Source organism: Corvus cornix, chromosome 5 (assembly GCF_000738735.6).
Source record: "Corvus cornix cornix isolate S_Up_H32 chromosome 5, ASM73873v5, whole genome shotgun sequence".
Taxonomy (NCBI): domain Eukaryota; kingdom Metazoa; phylum Chordata; class Aves; order Passeriformes; family Corvidae; genus Corvus; species Corvus cornix.
The window spans coordinates 5,240,030-5,257,827 of NC_046335.1; the positions used below are offsets into that span (position 1 = coordinate 5,240,030).

The following is a 17,798-nucleotide window of genomic DNA, read 5'->3' on the forward strand; positions in this document are numbered from 1 at the left end:
TGCTTGCCTGCTGTCAGGCAGTGAGTTTACTTCATAGTAAGTGACTGGGAAACCCAATTCCCTTACAAATTGTGAGGAGTTTCAAAAGTTAGTAACCTATGTTTCATATGTAACAGAAAAAATAACTTCAAAGTGATCTGGTATTTTCTTCAAAGGCCATAAATGTGAAAGTTGTGGTTCAAGAGAAGATGGTTCTGAGGGATTCCCAGGGCACAGTGCTCTGGTGGCTCAGAACAGTCAGCGTTCCTTGCTGAGTAACCCTGATATTGTCCTAACAGCCATTCTTTCCAGAAGGAAAGGCCTTTGTGGAGAACAGAGGGATGTACTTGTACTGACCACAGCTAGACTGTGGGAACTGTCTCTGTCTTTTTTGAAAGACATTAGATAAAGTGGAAGAAACTTTATTTTGGGATTTTGAGTAGGAAGAAAGGAATTTAAATGTTAAGTATTACAATTGCAACATTGTTCCACTTCAGATATTAAGAAATACCTACAAAACTTTGCATAAAATTTTAAAAATGTTTATTTCAGATATTTTATAAATAAGCTGCTATACACAGAATACTCAAGAACATTGTCTTTAATTTGAATTCAGCTTTTACTGCTACAACAGTTATTCTTACTAACAAAAGTAATTTAGTTTGTATCAGAAGCTGAAAGTTCTCACACAGACATTGAATTAACACACTACTCTAAAATTATATTTCTGTTTGTGAGTGCCAATTTAGCATGAGCCTATCATAACATTTTATGAAAAAACACATTTCAAAGATAAATAAGAAAAATAAAAGATGCATCTCAAAACGTGCGGTTGATGAACACACATTGCAGCAATTGCGATAATGTATTCTTACAAGAAATGGAAGGAGAACATCAAATGCTTTGTACTTTAACTCAAGAAACTGAAAACATTTGTCAAGGCTAAGTAGGAAAAGAATTTAAAATGAAGTCAAAGGTATTCAAAATAATGTAAATGGCTTTGTATTTTGTAAGGAAGAATGAAAACCTTTCATAGAAGGAGACTGTGATGATCTCTGATCCTGTCCAAATGTAAATGAAAAACTAACGTCATCTTTTCCATCTCCAAATGCATGAGAAGGCGATTCTGAGGAGAAGGGAAAGGCAAATGCAGCCTCATTTTCTGGTTTCCCGAAGAAGCTTCCTATATGAAATACATATAATATTTATTATTAGACTAAATCTTACTGAGAGAATACTGCATTCAGCATATGCTTCTTTATTAATATATTGTGCCAAATATCCCACTGAGCATCAACCTACAGTTGTGTGTTTATTTCTGCACCAGAGATGGTATTTCCAGGGGGTCGTTATTAGAATTGACATCGAAGAAAGTGTGGAGCACTCGAATGGTTTAAAGCAATAAAACACTTCTGCATGATACATTTTGCAACAGAGGTATTGTAAACAGAATTTGCAAAAGTGTTTCTTTAGAGAAAAATGTGATCAATCATGGAAATGCTTGTACTTCTCCCTTGCAAGTCCTCTCATTTTGCTTCAAACACACCTCACACTATCCCTATTTCTTTCTTTCTCATACCTCTTCTTTTCCATGAAACATCAGACATTTGGAACCCAACATGCAAAGAAAGATTTAAGCTAATGAGTACAATAAACCACTGATCTACATTGTCACAATTGAACATCCTTTCAGACAACCAAAGGAGCCCTGTTAAGCTGGATCATGAGCCTGCCAGTCATAGAAACACAAGCAGAAGAGAGCTGTATACACAAGTACATCTGAGCTTCAGACTTACCAATATCCTTGTGTGGGGACAGAGAGTTCAGGTTTCCCACAGAAAAATTTTCATCTGTCTGAAATGCAAACAAATTTTTAATTTAACAAATGAGAAAGGTAAAAAGCAAACTCTAATGCTGATATGTAATATGTTCCTTTGCTTTTGGTGAGAAAGACACTGTCTCGGTGAATGTTAGCAGCCATTGCAAAATCTGTATTTAAAGGTATTTATCAGTACATAAAGTTGCAAGGCAAGTTCTTTGATCAGATGGGTTTTATGATATTTGCATGCAGCTGCAAACACCCTTCCTCCATTCTTCCAGGAAAAAACCAGACTGATAACAGTCCAAAGCTGACCTGACTTACTGCTATTCTTTTAAACCAAAAAGATTCAAAATTATTCAAATCTGTGACATTTATAAAATCTCCAAGCAGCAACACAAATACTTCCTACTGAGTAGGGCCTCACATTGCCAGAAATTGTAGCAGGATAACCACTTGTCACTCTTAAAACAAGTTCTTAGACTAGATTTAAAATAGATACTGAAGTCCTTCAAAACTCCCATCAAACTTTAAAGAATCCCAGATCTGCTACAGCCTGGTAAATTCTTGGTTTCTGCTGCTGAGCAGGCACAAAATAATGTGGGTTATGACAGCACTGGGTGACTTAAAACCCACCCCATTCCGGAACAATTCACAAAACCACTCGCCAGTGTGTTCTCTCCTACAGGCAGCTCATGCTATGAGATAACAACCACATGTATCTTGCCAAACTCAGAACAAAATGATGCCTTCCTTCATGCCTGCTTCAGCTTCCAGCCAGAAATCGTAAGACTGAGCACACTCCCTGCAGCAGGAGCTAGGTGGGCTCAAATCCCTTATTTGCATAATACACTGCCAAGATATACCTAAGCCCTGTCTCGTGCACACATCTATCCTGGATCCCCAATTGATCTACCTAATAGCCCAGGACAGGAAAAATTACTCTAGAGCACTGGAGTTAGGGAACCTGACAAGAAAATAGAAGATCTGGATTCCATTCCCTATTCCATTTAGTTGCCTACCTAGCTCCCCCTTTGGAGTACAACTAATCCATATTTGCTGTTCAATAGCCCTAATAGACTGTCCTTTCTTCCTTTCTCACTGTTCTTCACTTCATCAAGACAAAACCACACAGCAGAAGCATGTGAGTTGTGAATTCTGCTAGAGAACCTGAATTTTGCACTGTAACACTGAACCAGAAGCCTTTTGGTGAGTTGAGTCACTGTATATTTGGACATGATCCATATAAGAGAGATTCATACTTTGGTTATGGTTAGAAGTCATCATAGGGGGATTGCCAAGAAAGGAATTAAACATTTTCAAAGGACATCAAATGTAAAATTAACCAAGATCTTTTTTTAAAAATTGCTACAAAATAACCAGTCTGAAAAATCTCATTCAGTGTCAATGGTGTTTTGTTCACATATTTTGCTTTGTGGAAATTTAATATTCACAATTAATCATCTTTACCTCATCAGATGAATTTTGTGCTCCAAACAGAGAAGAATCAAATAAATTAAAGCCAGGTGACTTTTGGGAGAAGTTCATGAGAGAAAAGAAAGCAGGAGATTTTGATGCTCCTTCTTCACAACCTAGATTTTGAATGCTGTAAATACAGAAAGGTAGAAACTACATTAATTGTTTTTTAAGTGATGTAGATGGCTTTTTTCCTTCTATTTTTTTTCCTCTTTTTTCACTTTTTCACATCCCAATAGCTTCCATCAATAATTGCTTTTTGCATCACAGAACAGATAACACAATTCTTTAAAGTAAAGGGAAGTGGTGTTTTTACCAACTCCCTGCCCTCTTTACAAAAAAAAAAACCAAAAAGCCTGTTTAAAGATAGAAATCAGAGTAACAAGTGTTACTGCAGGAAAAGACAATGTGTCTCATATATTTCTAAGCAAAGTACTGATCTTTCAAAACAGCTTCAACTGGAAATGATATTGTAAGATGAAAACTTAATAAATATCAAGCATAACTCAGGAAAAAAATCTGAATATTTTCAGAAGAGCTTTCTAGAAAATTCTTTCTCTAGTGTCTTTCAAAAAGAGCAGAAATGCTTATACAATAAATGTGAGTACAACTTTTTGCTCGGAATCCAAATAAAAGTTGAAATCATACTAGTCAAATGGAGGTGTTTTTGAGAAGTGTGGTTTTTTCCCCTTTAAGTCAGGTGTTTTAGGTGCTCTTAAGAAAGGTTCTGCACTTTCTTCTGCTATGTCAGGATTATCTTCATTTGGCTTAAAACCTGTGTGCACATCCTATTAAAAAGAAACAAACAATGATGTTTATAACATATAAAATTTCCCAAAATATCATTAGTCCTTTTAACGATAAATATGTTCCCAGTGGAGCCAGCACTGAGCCTGTTTATTATAGTTCTGTGCAAGAAATGAGTTTTAAACGCAGACTTTTTTCAAAACCTTTCATCAGCTCACGTTAATGAAAATGTTATGCACCAATTGATACAAAAACTATGATGTGTGTAGGAGAGTCATCCTAAACAGCCTATTGTTAGGGCAGCACAAAACCCCTCAAAACACCGACGTGATCAACAGCAATGATCACTTCATTAGCAGTTGGAAGGCGTTGATTGGCTCCTCATTGTCGTGTGCCTTATAATGAGTCACTTTACCAGTTTCTGAGACTCACCTCTTGCCAACTGAATCAAGTATGTCAAAATACTTTGACCATTCTACATAAACTTCTTACTTATGACAGAAGAAACGCTTTTCTTACTTGAGGTACATACGAACAGTCCATGTGCTCATCTGCTTCTTTATCAGCATGTTCGGCCTCTTGGCTTGCTGCACAAAAAAGACAGCACTGCCTGTATTATAGCAGCATTTTAAACAGATACATAAAAACTACATTGTGGGAAAGAATCCTTGAAAAAAGTTCACTAGCTTATCATTGCTATTGGGAAGGAAGTGCTCTGACTGTGGTTTTCTTAACGACCCACTTTGTGGCTCTGTCCATAACAACTGTTCTGCTACTCACTCACTGTTGTTAAAGCATTACTCAGGCTGCTTCTTGAGGTTTGGTGTGTTCTTCAAACCTGCCCATTGTTCCTGAGAGTGCTGTGTTTGTCTACTCCAGCTATTGCCCTCTGAGACTGCTAATACAAATCAATAGAAACCAGGTGGCAACAATATAAAAAGTACATCCATGTGACAGTGATGAAGTGTAGTTTAAAGAACTGGACAAGAGTCAGGATGACAAATGAGAAGAAACATTATCAGACTTTCTGCTATTAGAGTTTCTGCTTTAAGCTTCAGACTGTGCTACATCTCAGGCACTGTGGGTTAAGGTCCTAAGTTTCAGTATTCTCTTTGTTAAAAAATCTAGACTATAATCTGTTATATGCATCTAAATTAGCAGTACAATTAGAAAAATAAATATTTAAACTGAAGCTCAGTTCCTTGTGATTCAGAAATTACAGGTGTATTTGTAACTACCCTGTTTTTTTCTGTAAGCATTCTGCATGTTTTTCTCCAGTTAATTTTCATCTTTAATAATCTTAATCTGATTCTTCAAGATACTTAAATTACTGGGTTTATTATATCCCTTTTCTTCACATTTTCTCATGCCTTCTGGGTAGATGTTAAGACTGGGTTTCATTTTACCCAAATAATTTGAGACTTGAGTGTGAACTTACAAGAGATGCTGGATGGATCCTTTCATTCACAATGGTCAGTGCAGACTAAATCCTACATTACTGAGCAGTTCAGTCTCAAATTAGGACTCTGCCTGTCTGTTATACTCAAATTTTGAGCCTAACAATCAGGGTGGAAAAGAAATGCAAATGGTGGCCCTCTTAATGTCAGAATGAAAATCTGGTCCTTAGAATTTTCTGGTTTATAATTATATGATCCAACCTTATAAAAAAAATTACAGTTGTACTTTACCCATTACTGCATTTTCACTCTCAAACTGTTGATTGGAAGCCAACTGCTTTGGAAGATCTGACAGTCTAAAAGACAAAATTTAATGTTTGTCTAAATGTGAATTATTTCCATAAACCCCAGCCTCAAGAATGAAAACTACTTTATTTAAGAAAACTTACCTGAATTTCACTTGGTTTTGTACGCTTACTATTGATGGAACTTGGGCGATTTGTGGGTTATTAGTCCCTGCAGTGTCAACAACCACCTAAAACACAGAAAAAAAATTCAAATGAGGCAGCGAATGAAATTGTCACTTCAACAATATCACTCTGATTTCTCCTTAGACTGTGGAAATCCTTTCTTTTAACTGGAAATTAAGGATCAGACAATGTAAAAACTTTATCTTTGCTTTACCTACATTTTGACAGCATGATACCCAAAACCACTTCTGTAATTTTTTAATAAAGTCTTAGTCACAGCACTAATAAATAGATGTGATTAATTAACTTTCCTGTAACACAAATAATGCTATGTCATTTACAAACTTCATGCAGGTTTGCTACTGCTGCAACCTGGTTGCTCATCTTGTCAACACAGAAAGGGCTGAAGCCAGGCCTGGCTCTGCCTCTGAAGGCCAACTGAGCATCCACATCAGTCTCAGTCAGCACAGGCCTCATGTGTGGATTGAAAAACTGCAGAAAACTTGGGAAATATTTCCACCTCATAGATTTTCATCAGAGTAGAAGCCATAACTCTTCTATGTAGCATGTATTTGTGCCTCAAGGGCAGGGTGAGGAATCTATGCCTCAGCATCAAATAACACATTATTTTACAGGGAGTGTCTAGTTGTTGTTTATTTTTAATTAACAAAATGTATCAAACGGAATTCTATTCAGGGTAGGGGACAAAAAGGCTGGTTCTGCAGAATCTGTCTGCCACTCAACTCCTGTAGCATACAGCACACCATTTCTGAAACATAGCAACCTTCTTTCTTCCAATCTTTTTATTTTTCCTCAGACTCCATCTTCTTTTCCTTGTTGCCATCACCCTTTCTTAAAGTTCTCTTAACCTTGACTAACTGCTTCCCACAATTGTCTAAGTGCAATTCTAGGTCCCAGATTCCCAGCCTCATCTCTAGATTACCCTGGCAACAGCCCTTCCACCATCCTTATCATGTCCAACTCCCTAAGCCAGTCACAAATCAGAATTGTTTGAAATTTCTTCTGGTCTTGTCCCACTCAGTCCTGTCACTGCCCTTCATCTTGTCTTGTGTTATGAAGGCTTTGTCTTCTCACACAGGCTTCGCTCTAAACCACTTAGTGATTCACTCACTTCATTCTTCAGTTCCCTTGAAATTCTTAAGAAAATCACAACTCATTATGCTAACTTTTTTTACCTAATTTTTTTTGTTCATTAAATTTTGATTTTAAACAGATGCAGTGAGATGTCCCTCAGAAAGAATGTTTAGAGATAGAAACTTCCCCAAGTTTCTGCACAGCATCACAGTTACAAACTCTTCTACCCCTTATGGCCTTACCTCCTCTGATTACTCCATTAATACTTTAACAATCCTATGAATGGTCTTGGACTCCATGAGACTATTGGTGGTTTTCACAACTTTGCAAGTTGTACCTCCAGCTTTCTTCTGGATTAGTTTATTGTATTTGAATAAAAAATATTGTATCTGAATAAAGCTGCAATTCACCATTTCAAGAAAGTGTCATAGTAACCATGTTCTTATGGGTGAGAGACAGAAAACTGAATTGTGGGATCCTGCAGTGCACCAGGAAGTGTTGTTCGTGGTTTTATTCCTCTCAGCCCAGATTTGTTTCTGGTTAAACCTCAGAATGGAGCCGTTAACTGTAGGCTGTCCTGTACACCTACTCCTTTATGAAGTCTTTCATTATGGAGCAGATGGCTCATGATTTATCAGTAGTAGAAGATTCTGATCCTCCATTAGAGTTCCAAATATTTGCTACATGCAGAATCTGCAAAGGTTATTTTAAATGCTAAAAATTACTATACAAAATGAGTTGGTAAGGTGGTCCACCTCGAGTTTGGCATTAGAATACACTTTGTAAGAACATAGATATTTTCGGAATGAAAAGGCACCAAAGAAATATTTTTGCTGTGATAACCAAGCAATTGCAGATTACCATGATTAGAAATTTACAGTGCTAACAGGTTTTATGTAAGACATAATACCATGAGGTATATTTGAAGTGTTTTAAATTTAAACAACCACATAAAACAGATTTTATAACTTCATATTTTTACCAGTGGGAGAGCAACACACCTGTGATGGATTTTCTGCAAGGCTGGAGGAACTGCTGGTGGCCAGTGAAAGTTCCACTGGTTTCTCTTTTTCTTCTCTCCCTAAATTTACAAATATTATGTAATATTGTCAGTAGGATTAAGTATCCAAAGCATGGCATTGTTAAACTGAACTTGGGAACAACCCTTACAAATTTTCCTTTTAATAGAGAGCAAAAAGAAACTTATCACAAAGTACGAAAGTATCAAACAAACAATAGTTGCTTAATATTTACTAATGTGAACAGTGCTAAAGATATTTTAGATTTGAAATTAAATTATTTTCAGATGTTTCTGACACCATGAATCAGGTCTATCTGTTACTTTACTCATTGCACAGATAAGGGAGAAATCAGACACAGAAGATTCCCAGAACATAAAAAAAGTTAAGCACCCAACTTCCATTGAAAGCTTGGCTTCAACTCTAAGTAGTTGAGCAGTTCACTGGATTTGTTACCATCAATTACCCATTCTTTTGCACTGAATATGCTCACTGAAAAGTCATTAAACACACTGCACCTGTTTCTGCTCGTTGCTTTGAGAACCTAAAACTCTCTACAGACTGGACAAATTTCTTAGGAATGCATGGGACACGTAATGTTTTATACAGCTGATGTTTCTCCTTTGGCAAAGATGGGTGTTCACGCTCTTCAGACACCCTAAACAAATTGAAATTAAAAAAAAAAAAAATTCACTGCAAAAGAAAAGAAATTGTAAAATATAACTGCTTCAAATAAGTGGAATTCTCAAGGGCACTGGATGTTGTCAAGGAAGTTCTACCACTTTCAGCACCAGTAGTTGATAAAAATGAGGTTTTCTTTAAATAATATGAGAGAGAGAATATCTCTGAAAAAGAAGCCATAAAGGAGTAATAAGCCAATCATAAGAACATTGATGACTTAAATTTTGTCAGTGTCAAAGAAAAGTATTAGTATTGTGGAGTTTTACACTTTAATCAAAGTGCCTCATTATTGTAGTTCTGAAATCACATTTTCACATTTAAAACCACTTTTTCTCTCTCTCTCTCTCTCTTTGAGATTGTCTGGAATACTCACACTACGAATACACAAAAGAGAAAACTGCAGCAAGTGCTTTCACTTGTGGGGTAATTATCTGTGTAGGGTAAATAGCCCTTTACAGTGCAGAAAGACAAAGGTTAGCAGAACAATGAAGAGTAAAGTGGCTATTTGGTACAGGAAAATTTACTACTTTTTAGAATAATGAGTTCTACTTTATTTTCTCTCTGGCATTCCTGCTTAGTGCCTCTGTGCTTCTAGCTACAACATCTGGTTTGTAGCTGACTGAACAAAGCTTTGTTCAGAACAAATGAAGAACTGAGTCAGTCTTTTTGTTCTTCTTGAAATTCTCCATAAACGAAGATAAGATAAAACGTAGGATACACTTTATAATAGAGTGTGGAGTAAAATTAGCAACACTAATTAAAAAATACCACTGAGAAGCACTAGCTAAAATATAAGGACCTAACACATTAAATTCATATACATACACAACTGTGCTCACATAAAACCATGTAAGCACGTCAGCCAAGTATCTCTGATGAAAAGTCTATTTTGTCTTGTAGTTACATTTATACCTGGTGCTGTGCTGGACTGAGACTGAACAAACTGTACAAAACATATACCACCTAAGAAATTAAAAACCAAAGTAAATCTTTTAGTTACCTTAAGTCTAGATAAGACTAGATAAGATGCGTCAAGAACGAATACTACAGAAAACAAGATGTGTGTGGCTGGTGTATCTTTAAATTCAGACACAGGAAGCTCAAAAGCAAGGAGGAATCAAAACTAAGCTAAGCACAGAATTCTGGCTAAACTGCTTCACTTTGTTCCAAATGGCTCATTTTCCCACAAACATCATTCAAAGATCAATTGAACAAGGCTACTGTGGCTGAGGTCATCAGTTAGACTGCCATAAATAGGGGGGGCAGGTTGTGGTTGGGGGGTTTTTTGGTTGGTTTGGGTTTCTTTCAGAATTTAGGATGTCAAACTCTGTTTTTAAAAGTTCCTGGAGTCAGTTTCCTTGTGCTTCTGTAAAACCTAGCAGACAACTCTATATTTCTAAAGACTTGCTCTCCATTAAATAAAAAATCCTCTTACAATGCATATTTATACAGAAGAATGCCTCAAAGGCAGTTACAAACCAAACTCAGAAGTTCTTAAGATATTCATTCTTTAAGTAACAAAACCTTCCAAAGGAGCCTGCAGTTAAACTCAATGCATATGCAGTACACCTGCTCCCTTCCCTCCACAAAAGCACTATTGAAATATAAACCATGCACATCTTCTCTGACATTAATTAATGCTACTGGAAGAAAAATAAAACTGCATCATGAAGCTCAAAACAATCCAAATTGCAGCAACAAGAATAATCATTTGTCTTCTTTCTCTATTTCATTATTAGTAGACATCTGAGTAGATAAAAACTCTTTATCTTGATCCATACTGCAGGGATTTTTTAAAGTGTAAAGAAAAAAAGAGATATTCTTAAGCCAAAATAAAGTGCCATTTCCTTAGTAGCATTTTCTTCTTTGTAGCATGAAGAAACCCAAGGATTAATATTAATTTCCACTACAGGAATCAAGTGTATCTCATTATACATATGAAGAATCACACCTGCTTCTGTGGTATTTACAGCTACTGAAACCACCTTCAGTATTCTCATCCAGGAGCATTCTTTTGAGTTGGCTTTTCATATATGTTTACATTAGAAGTCCAGAAACAACTTTATAATTACTTTTCTAAGAATTATGTTATCAAGTTTTTTCTTTGATCAGTAGAAGTCAATCACTTCTGATGCAAAGATGCTGAAAGAACTGCAATAATCCACCAAGGAATCTCCTTTATGTGAAGCTTTAGCAAAAAGCTCTCAATTGGAAAGTAAGAGATGGAATTAATACATGACTGAACTGGAAAAAAGATAAAGAAAGAATTGCAGAGTCATGGAATTAAATCTCTCCCAACCATTTTACAACAGCAGAGAGAATGAACACTATCTATGCCATAGCACAGTCCAAGATACCAGCTTTTCTATGTAATAAATAGAATGTCTAATTGAGAAATCAAGACCAGGGCTTCAAAAGAGTTGAGTCCTGTTTGGTGATTGATGAGAACTCTTGCTTTGGAAATTAAACTGTGATACTTGTCAGTGTAACTGGCGAGCTATAAATCATCTACAAGAGCTGATAAGAGCAGAGGAATCTGTGTTTTACACTCCTAACCAAAAACTAACTGGCCAGCACTGAGTGATTCAAACAACAGGGGCTTTTTAAAAGAACAGTGTCCACTGCCATCAGGCTGCCCAGAGCAGAACATACATATCAGCACCTATTAATTGGCTTGCAAGTTGGCTTCTTGTCTTGAAGCCTTCTAAAGCTTTTCATGGCTATTAATTTGTACATTGTTCTGCCCAGTGCTTTCATTGCTCTCCTTAGTTCTTTCCCTTGATGCTGCTGGTTTCATGCTGCTCTGGATCAGTTCATGGAGATTCACGGTACAATTCCTTTTTATTTCTTCTTCTGTGGCAGAAGATGAAGATATCTCCTCTTCACAAAGATCTTTTTTTGCTCAGTAGTAAATTTGTAGTGGTTGCAGGACAGCTTGAAAGAAACTCCTGCCTTTGGTACCCACATCCTGCTGTTGTATTTTTGTAAATTGCTTTGAATCTGCAAAGGTTTTATTTCCTATAGCTCATTTTCTCAATACACGTTTTCTACTTAGGTGCTTTTTTCCAGAGGTTTTTTTTTTGTTTTTTTCTACAGCTTCATAATACACCCATTTTTAACACCCATAGTTACTTAAGCAGTCACTTCCATGCTTTCTTAGTGAAGACTTTTTTTTAATACACTAATGTCAGACAAAGATAGTAAAAAACCAATTTTATGCCATACAAGCCTTTATGTTGTGGAACATAAGGTGAAGGTACAAGCAGACTCCATGACAGGAAAAGAAATGTACAAATGGCAGGTCTGGAAGTGCACCCTATGGATTCCTTACCACAAAGATCCTCACCGAGGGATTCTTACACCTGCATACCCAAAGCATGGATCTCTGCCTCTTACAGCAGGTCTTTGATTGGTATTTTGTGTTCTGCAGACTGAACACACATGGGTTTCTTTGAAAATTCAAAGAGAGTGCTTCCCATCTTTTTTTTTTTTTTTTTGCCTTGTCTTAAAACTAAGGGGATTTCTTGCTTCCCCATGTTTCTGTTCTTGCCAGTTACAAAAATCTTACATGAGAAGGTAAAATGGGTGTAAAGGCTACACCACAAAGAAATTATCATCTGAATGATTCATAGGTCTGTAAGAAGATATTAAAGACCTAAAATGTCCCTGTGGAAAGGATCTTAGGAATTATTAAAATGACACTTTTTTATAGATATATTCCATTAAATGCCCATTTAAAGCCCTAGAAAGATTCTTTTTCAAGCACACCATAATATAAAATCACTTAAACAAAGTCTTTTGGACATATTTTTGCTTTAAAATTGATTTTGGTTTAGAAGTATCAGCTCGGCAGGAGATGTTTCAACATTCACAAGGACTCCAGATAAGTGCAAGATAGTCCTCATGGTGATTTTCAGTCATTGTAATTGAGCTCAAATTAAAGTGAGTCCCAGCTGTAAATGATCACTGACTAATTTACTAAGCCATTAATCCTGTCTATGAAACTTTCACTCATGCTTGTTTTTAAGAACTAAATTAAGAGTTAAATTTCTTAAGTAGTTCAGAGGTGAAGACAACTGACTTGTGGAACCCTGACTCCTTTTCCAAATATATATTTAGTAGAGTAAATGTTATTTTATCTCTGACTGCACAGTCACTGTAGTTGCATTCAAAACTACTCACACAGATCTCTCAGCAGTAGCTGATGAGAAAATGCTTCTACAAAATCTTTTTATAGCATGTTTCCAGATACATTGAGGTTCCAAGAATCAAAGTATGTCACCATCTTAAACCCCCAGAAATATAAAACTTTTTAAATTACATTATTAAATTACATGACCAGGATTAGAGAAGCTTGCCAGTCCTTATTTAAGAACAATTTGTGTTTTGTAGCAGTCTTTGTGTAAATTCTGATATAGTATTCTGGATAAAAGCAAGGGGAAAAATAATTTTGAAGTGTACCTTTCTTTAAACTCTTCTGGCTTCTCAAGACTTTTCTGATTTTTTCCTTCAGTCTTTTCAGAATTATTTTTATCTTCTTTAGTCTCTTTGAATGTCTTAAAAGATAAAGAACAAATGGCATAAAAATTGACAAAACTTGAAATATTTTAGCTACGTACTGCAAAAGTTTTCTCAACCTGATGAATCAGTGCTCAGTAGTAGTTTTGTAGCCAAGAGGTTCTGAAGAAATAAGGAGAACCAGGTTAAAAAGAGGTAATTTTTTTTGTTGGAACTGTAATGACTGGAATAAACACAGACGTTTTGGAGCATGGGCTCTAAATGCCAGAACCTGGAGTTCATAGTTATACACAAACTCACCACATCCCTTCTTCCCGTATGTTTACACAGCACATCCCACATTAGGAACTTCAGTCTGTGACTGTGAGTGTCAAACAGGATCACAGAATATAAACAGAAAAACCCACCCATGCAAAACGTGCTGCTGTCAGCACAAGGCAGTAAATGGAGTCCTTGATCGTCTGGTCCAGACAGGTAAAAGCACCCAGATGCAATGCTATAAAAAGTTACTAAACCTTTACAAGATTGGGCTACTCAGGCTTAAAAGAGACCTTTTACAGAGGAGTGGGTGCAAATTCTGTACTGACAAAATCCCTTTGATTTTTTTGAAGATTTTCCCTTAGGAATCAGTGCTTCTCCTAGTCAGTAGAACTGTACTGATCTCCTGTCTAAAATCAGCCAGTTTTACTGCTGGGGATTATATACCCACACATGTATTTTGGGGAAAAAAAAATAAGGAGGAAAGAAGGAATTCCCATTATTCTTATTGTAAAGCATATTTAGTTAAACACAAACCCTTAAAAGCCCAGTAGGACCTGTGAAAGCTGCACACTCAAGCCCTGGGGGTCACTGAGGAGTGGCCCTCATCTATTTCCAAGTGTATTCTCCTGAACTGACACCAAAGTCATCATGACATGGTGCCTTAGCAGAAACCGTGGCACAAACTGAGGTCAACAGAAAGCAAGCTTTAAGCACCTTTACATTCATGGACCCTTCTTCTCTAAGAAAACATATGTGATGCTATAGAAACATAATTATAAGGCTGGAATCATCCTGTTGGTCTGTGTGCTTGAAAATACACTGTGTTTTTGACATTTCAGAAAATGTGATGGTGCTATGTATGATCACGTATATAACATGGATTTATAGAAAATAAAATTAAGATACAGTTACCTTTTTCAAGTAGTCAATTTTAATTTGTAATTCTTCTGCTTCTTTTTGCAGTTCAATGGTTTCCTGAGCAGCAGCTTCAGCAAGCTGCAATGTTTCCTGTGTTTTTTTCTTCATAGAGGCACTTCCATGTCATGGAATATATTTTACAGCAATATATTTTTTCAAGCAAGGGATGCCATCAGATCCCTGACCTCTCTATGCCATAACACAAATGCTAGAGGTGCAGAAAGCTCTGATAAATCTACATTTCCTTGGCAAATTTTAACTCTAACTTCAATTAAGCTTCTCCTAAATGAAGCATTTTGATGGGTATGTTATTAAATGAAATTTTATTTTCTTTCCCTGAAATGCTCCCATAAATTTAAACTGAATAGCTGAATTTGACCTTCAGTTTTCTCACAGAGAAATGCGAACACTGCCACTCTAAACATAGATATATAAATATATAAATAATTACTTTCTTTTCTAATAGAAAGTTGTGAAAGGTAAATATAAAACTTCTTTCCTGCCAACTGAATAAACACTAGAAATCAAGGATACATGTGTACAGCCCAATCATTTACGGATTTAAAAGGAACAGCCTCTGCAAAAATAAAATTTACTTTCAGATCATTAACTAACAAATTAATTTTCTTAACAAATACAAGACAAATTAATAGATCAGGAGCATTTATCTTGGCTTAGTATCAACAACAAAAATCGCAGTATAACAGTAAACATTAAAAATAGAACTAAAAAAGAGATGAAAATTAAATTTAAAATTTTGAGAGGCTAGATGTAAAGGAATCTTAGAACTTTTTTAACCCAAGAAGTTCAATGATAAACCTCTCCCCATTACATTTATGGGTTAGAGGAAGGAATATCAGTATGTATAATCTAAATTTTTACTCGCTGCAGATTTTTTTTCTAAAAATGGTGTAACAAAGAGAATGTATTTCATTAGCTTAAAGGAAACCGTGGAAAATTGGAGATTTTCTGTATGGCACCTTTAATATGCAGTGCACTGCCAAAAGGCTTTATTGTAAAAGCATTGACAATAGCAGTACCCAGAATGTCCAAGCAAGCATCTTCTTTCCATTTGTATTTTGCACAGAGTTTCAAAACCCTCTTTTGCATTTCTTCAACTTCTTCCCTTTTTTTGTAATACTCCTGGGCAAGAGCAGTTTCTGCATATTTTTTGCCACGTTCCTGCAAAGTCTTTGTACACTGGGCTATGGAATCCTGATGCATTTTCCTATAAAAAACATGTAATTTAATTTTTTTCACAGGAAGCTTTTGTTTATAAGGGAAAAAAGCCTATAAATTTATGGCATCAGCTCAGTTAATTTGCTGCTATCAATGGAAGAAAGTTGGATTATATTTAATATGGCAATATTTGGGTTTATTTTTTTTATTTTCCAGCCATATTCAAGGAAGACTATGCTGTATGTAACAAAGAATAGTCCTGATGTAAAAACCAGCCAAACCTCCCTGTTCTGAAGGCAATGTAGACCGTACCATACCCAAAGGCAGCCTGGCAGATCACAAATGTGTTTTTCCCTGTGTAATTATCATGAAACTCACTGCAGGCCAAAGTCTCTGCTGGTGCATGTTGGCACAATTCCATCAGTTTTGGTGGAGCTGGATCAAAGTTACAGTAGAAGAGAATTTGGCCAAACCTCCCATATTTAGAGAGGCCTGGTGCACCACTGGGCTAAGAGCTGCCTCCAAGGAGATGCTGAGTAATCTCTGTCTGACCTTAAACACACACATCAGTCACACTGAAACAATAGGACTATTCATACTTAAGCTTAAGCAAACACTTAAATGTTTAAATGGCAAAGAGGCAGAATGCTCAGCTTCTTGTGGGGCTGCCCTGTAAATTAATGTTACACTAAATGCAATTTCACTGACATCATGTGAGCGCATAGCTATGAATTACTAAAGTAGGTAACATCAATTAATGCAGGGAAAGCTTATGTGAACAATGGAGAGGCAAATTTTAAAATATTATTACACCTAAATATTAGCAAGAAATTCCTTTATGGGAAAATCTATGGAGCATAAAAACAACTGAAGTCAGAGACCCACCTCTTAACCTGCCCCTACATTAAGGAACAGCTCTCACTGCTTGCAAAGCACACAGGATTTCTCTTTAAGGAACATATTTTATCTCAAACTGCTATTAATCATTTAGTTGCAGCATGACTGAAAGGCTACATTTGACAGTCATGGTTGCCCACTGGCTGTGCCAGACAATGGGAGACAGAAAAACTTATGTCCAAATTCAATACTAGAAACTTCTGCTCTTACAAAAGGAAAACAAATTCACAGGGCAAAGCACAGGAAGATTGCAATTTTCAAATAAAACTACACTCCAGGCACAAGTTCCTGCTAAACTGACTGAAGTTCAATACACTTTAGGGGAAAGAAGTGGTAGGTCAACACTGTGAACCAAACCCAGGAATTGGTATTTCCCAAACTTCACATAGAAGATGACACCAATCTTTTCACTTTTCTACACTGGCGGGCTCAGAAATGTTTTTTGATTTACCTAATATTTCTGTGTACTGTACAAAATTTCCCAGGTATGAAAGATGAAAAATATTCAGTTCTATGTAAATAGATATTATAACAATAACTGATAAAAAAATTTGCTAATAAACAACTTCGAATGCACTATAAATAAATTTAAACAATATAAATAAGTAAAATAATTTGTTGTAACAAGTACATTTCAATCTTGTGAATATAATCCTAAAACTTTATACTCTTTTTCCAAAATCTATTTTTCACAGGTAATATTTATGGCCATATATGCTATACTAGTCTTGAGAAATTGTCACTATCTTTAATATTTCCTCCAAGTAATTTACATCCTCCAGTTCATGCAGATAACACAGACTATTTTGAATTCAGCACTGTTCACATTAATTAGAAAAAGTTTTAATCTAATTACAACAGGAAAAGGGCAGCACTCACAACCCCCTGAATATTATGCAGATAACTATTTATTACTTTTTCCTTCTTCATATCACTTATTTTCAGGATTACCCTCCAGTTCACATAAGCATTCTTGTATGTTCTTGAAGCCAATAACAACAAAAAAATGTGGACCATTTTATAAACCTCCATTATAAGTGCATAATTAAACACAAACTGATCTGCCCATCTTTTGAAAACATCTGTCCTCAGTGCCCCCAAATGCCAGACTAAAAAGAACATTCAGCTCATAAAGCTCTAAAGACACTTACTTTTCTTCCTAATTTAAATATTTAGAATTTGCCGAATGCACATCTTGCTGACTTGAACATATCATCAAATGCTTTGGTGCAGAGAGACTATATCTGAGGCACGGTTTTGTAAAATACATGAATTAAATTTATTTTATGATTTGTAGTCATGATGTCTTATAATTAAGCTCAGGAGAACAGATCAAACACTT

At 35.9% G+C, this 17,798-nt stretch overlaps 1 protein-coding gene across 1 annotated transcript in view; it reads right to left on the reverse strand.

The window, feature by feature from the left end:
* Window positions 1-603: 603 nt before the first annotated feature.
* The window catches only part of C5H14orf39 (chromosome 5 C14orf39 homolog), a 28,763-nt gene continuing 11,568 nt past the window's right edge, over window positions 604-17,798 (reverse strand). The window contains exons 6-18 of the mRNA XM_010396408.4: window positions 15,421-15,608; window positions 14,915-14,957; window positions 14,375-14,495; window positions 13,145-13,239; window positions 8,521-8,660; window positions 7,985-8,064; window positions 5,868-5,953; window positions 5,710-5,774; window positions 4,541-4,608; window positions 3,923-4,062; window positions 3,269-3,404; window positions 1,776-1,833; window positions 604-1,162 (exon numbers count right to left, since the gene is read on the reverse strand). Coding sequence (XP_010394710.3) covers window positions 960-1,162; window positions 1,776-1,833; window positions 3,269-3,404; window positions 3,923-4,062; window positions 4,541-4,608; window positions 5,710-5,774; window positions 5,868-5,953; window positions 7,985-8,064; window positions 8,521-8,660; window positions 13,145-13,239; window positions 14,375-14,495; window positions 14,915-14,957; window positions 15,421-15,608 — 1,423 coding nt within the window. The 3' untranslated portion in view covers window positions 604-959. The remainder of the gene's footprint in view (window positions 1,163-1,775; window positions 1,834-3,268; window positions 3,405-3,922; window positions 4,063-4,540; window positions 4,609-5,709; window positions 5,775-5,867; window positions 5,954-7,984; window positions 8,065-8,520; window positions 8,661-13,144; window positions 13,240-14,374; window positions 14,496-14,914; window positions 14,958-15,420; window positions 15,609-17,798) is intronic.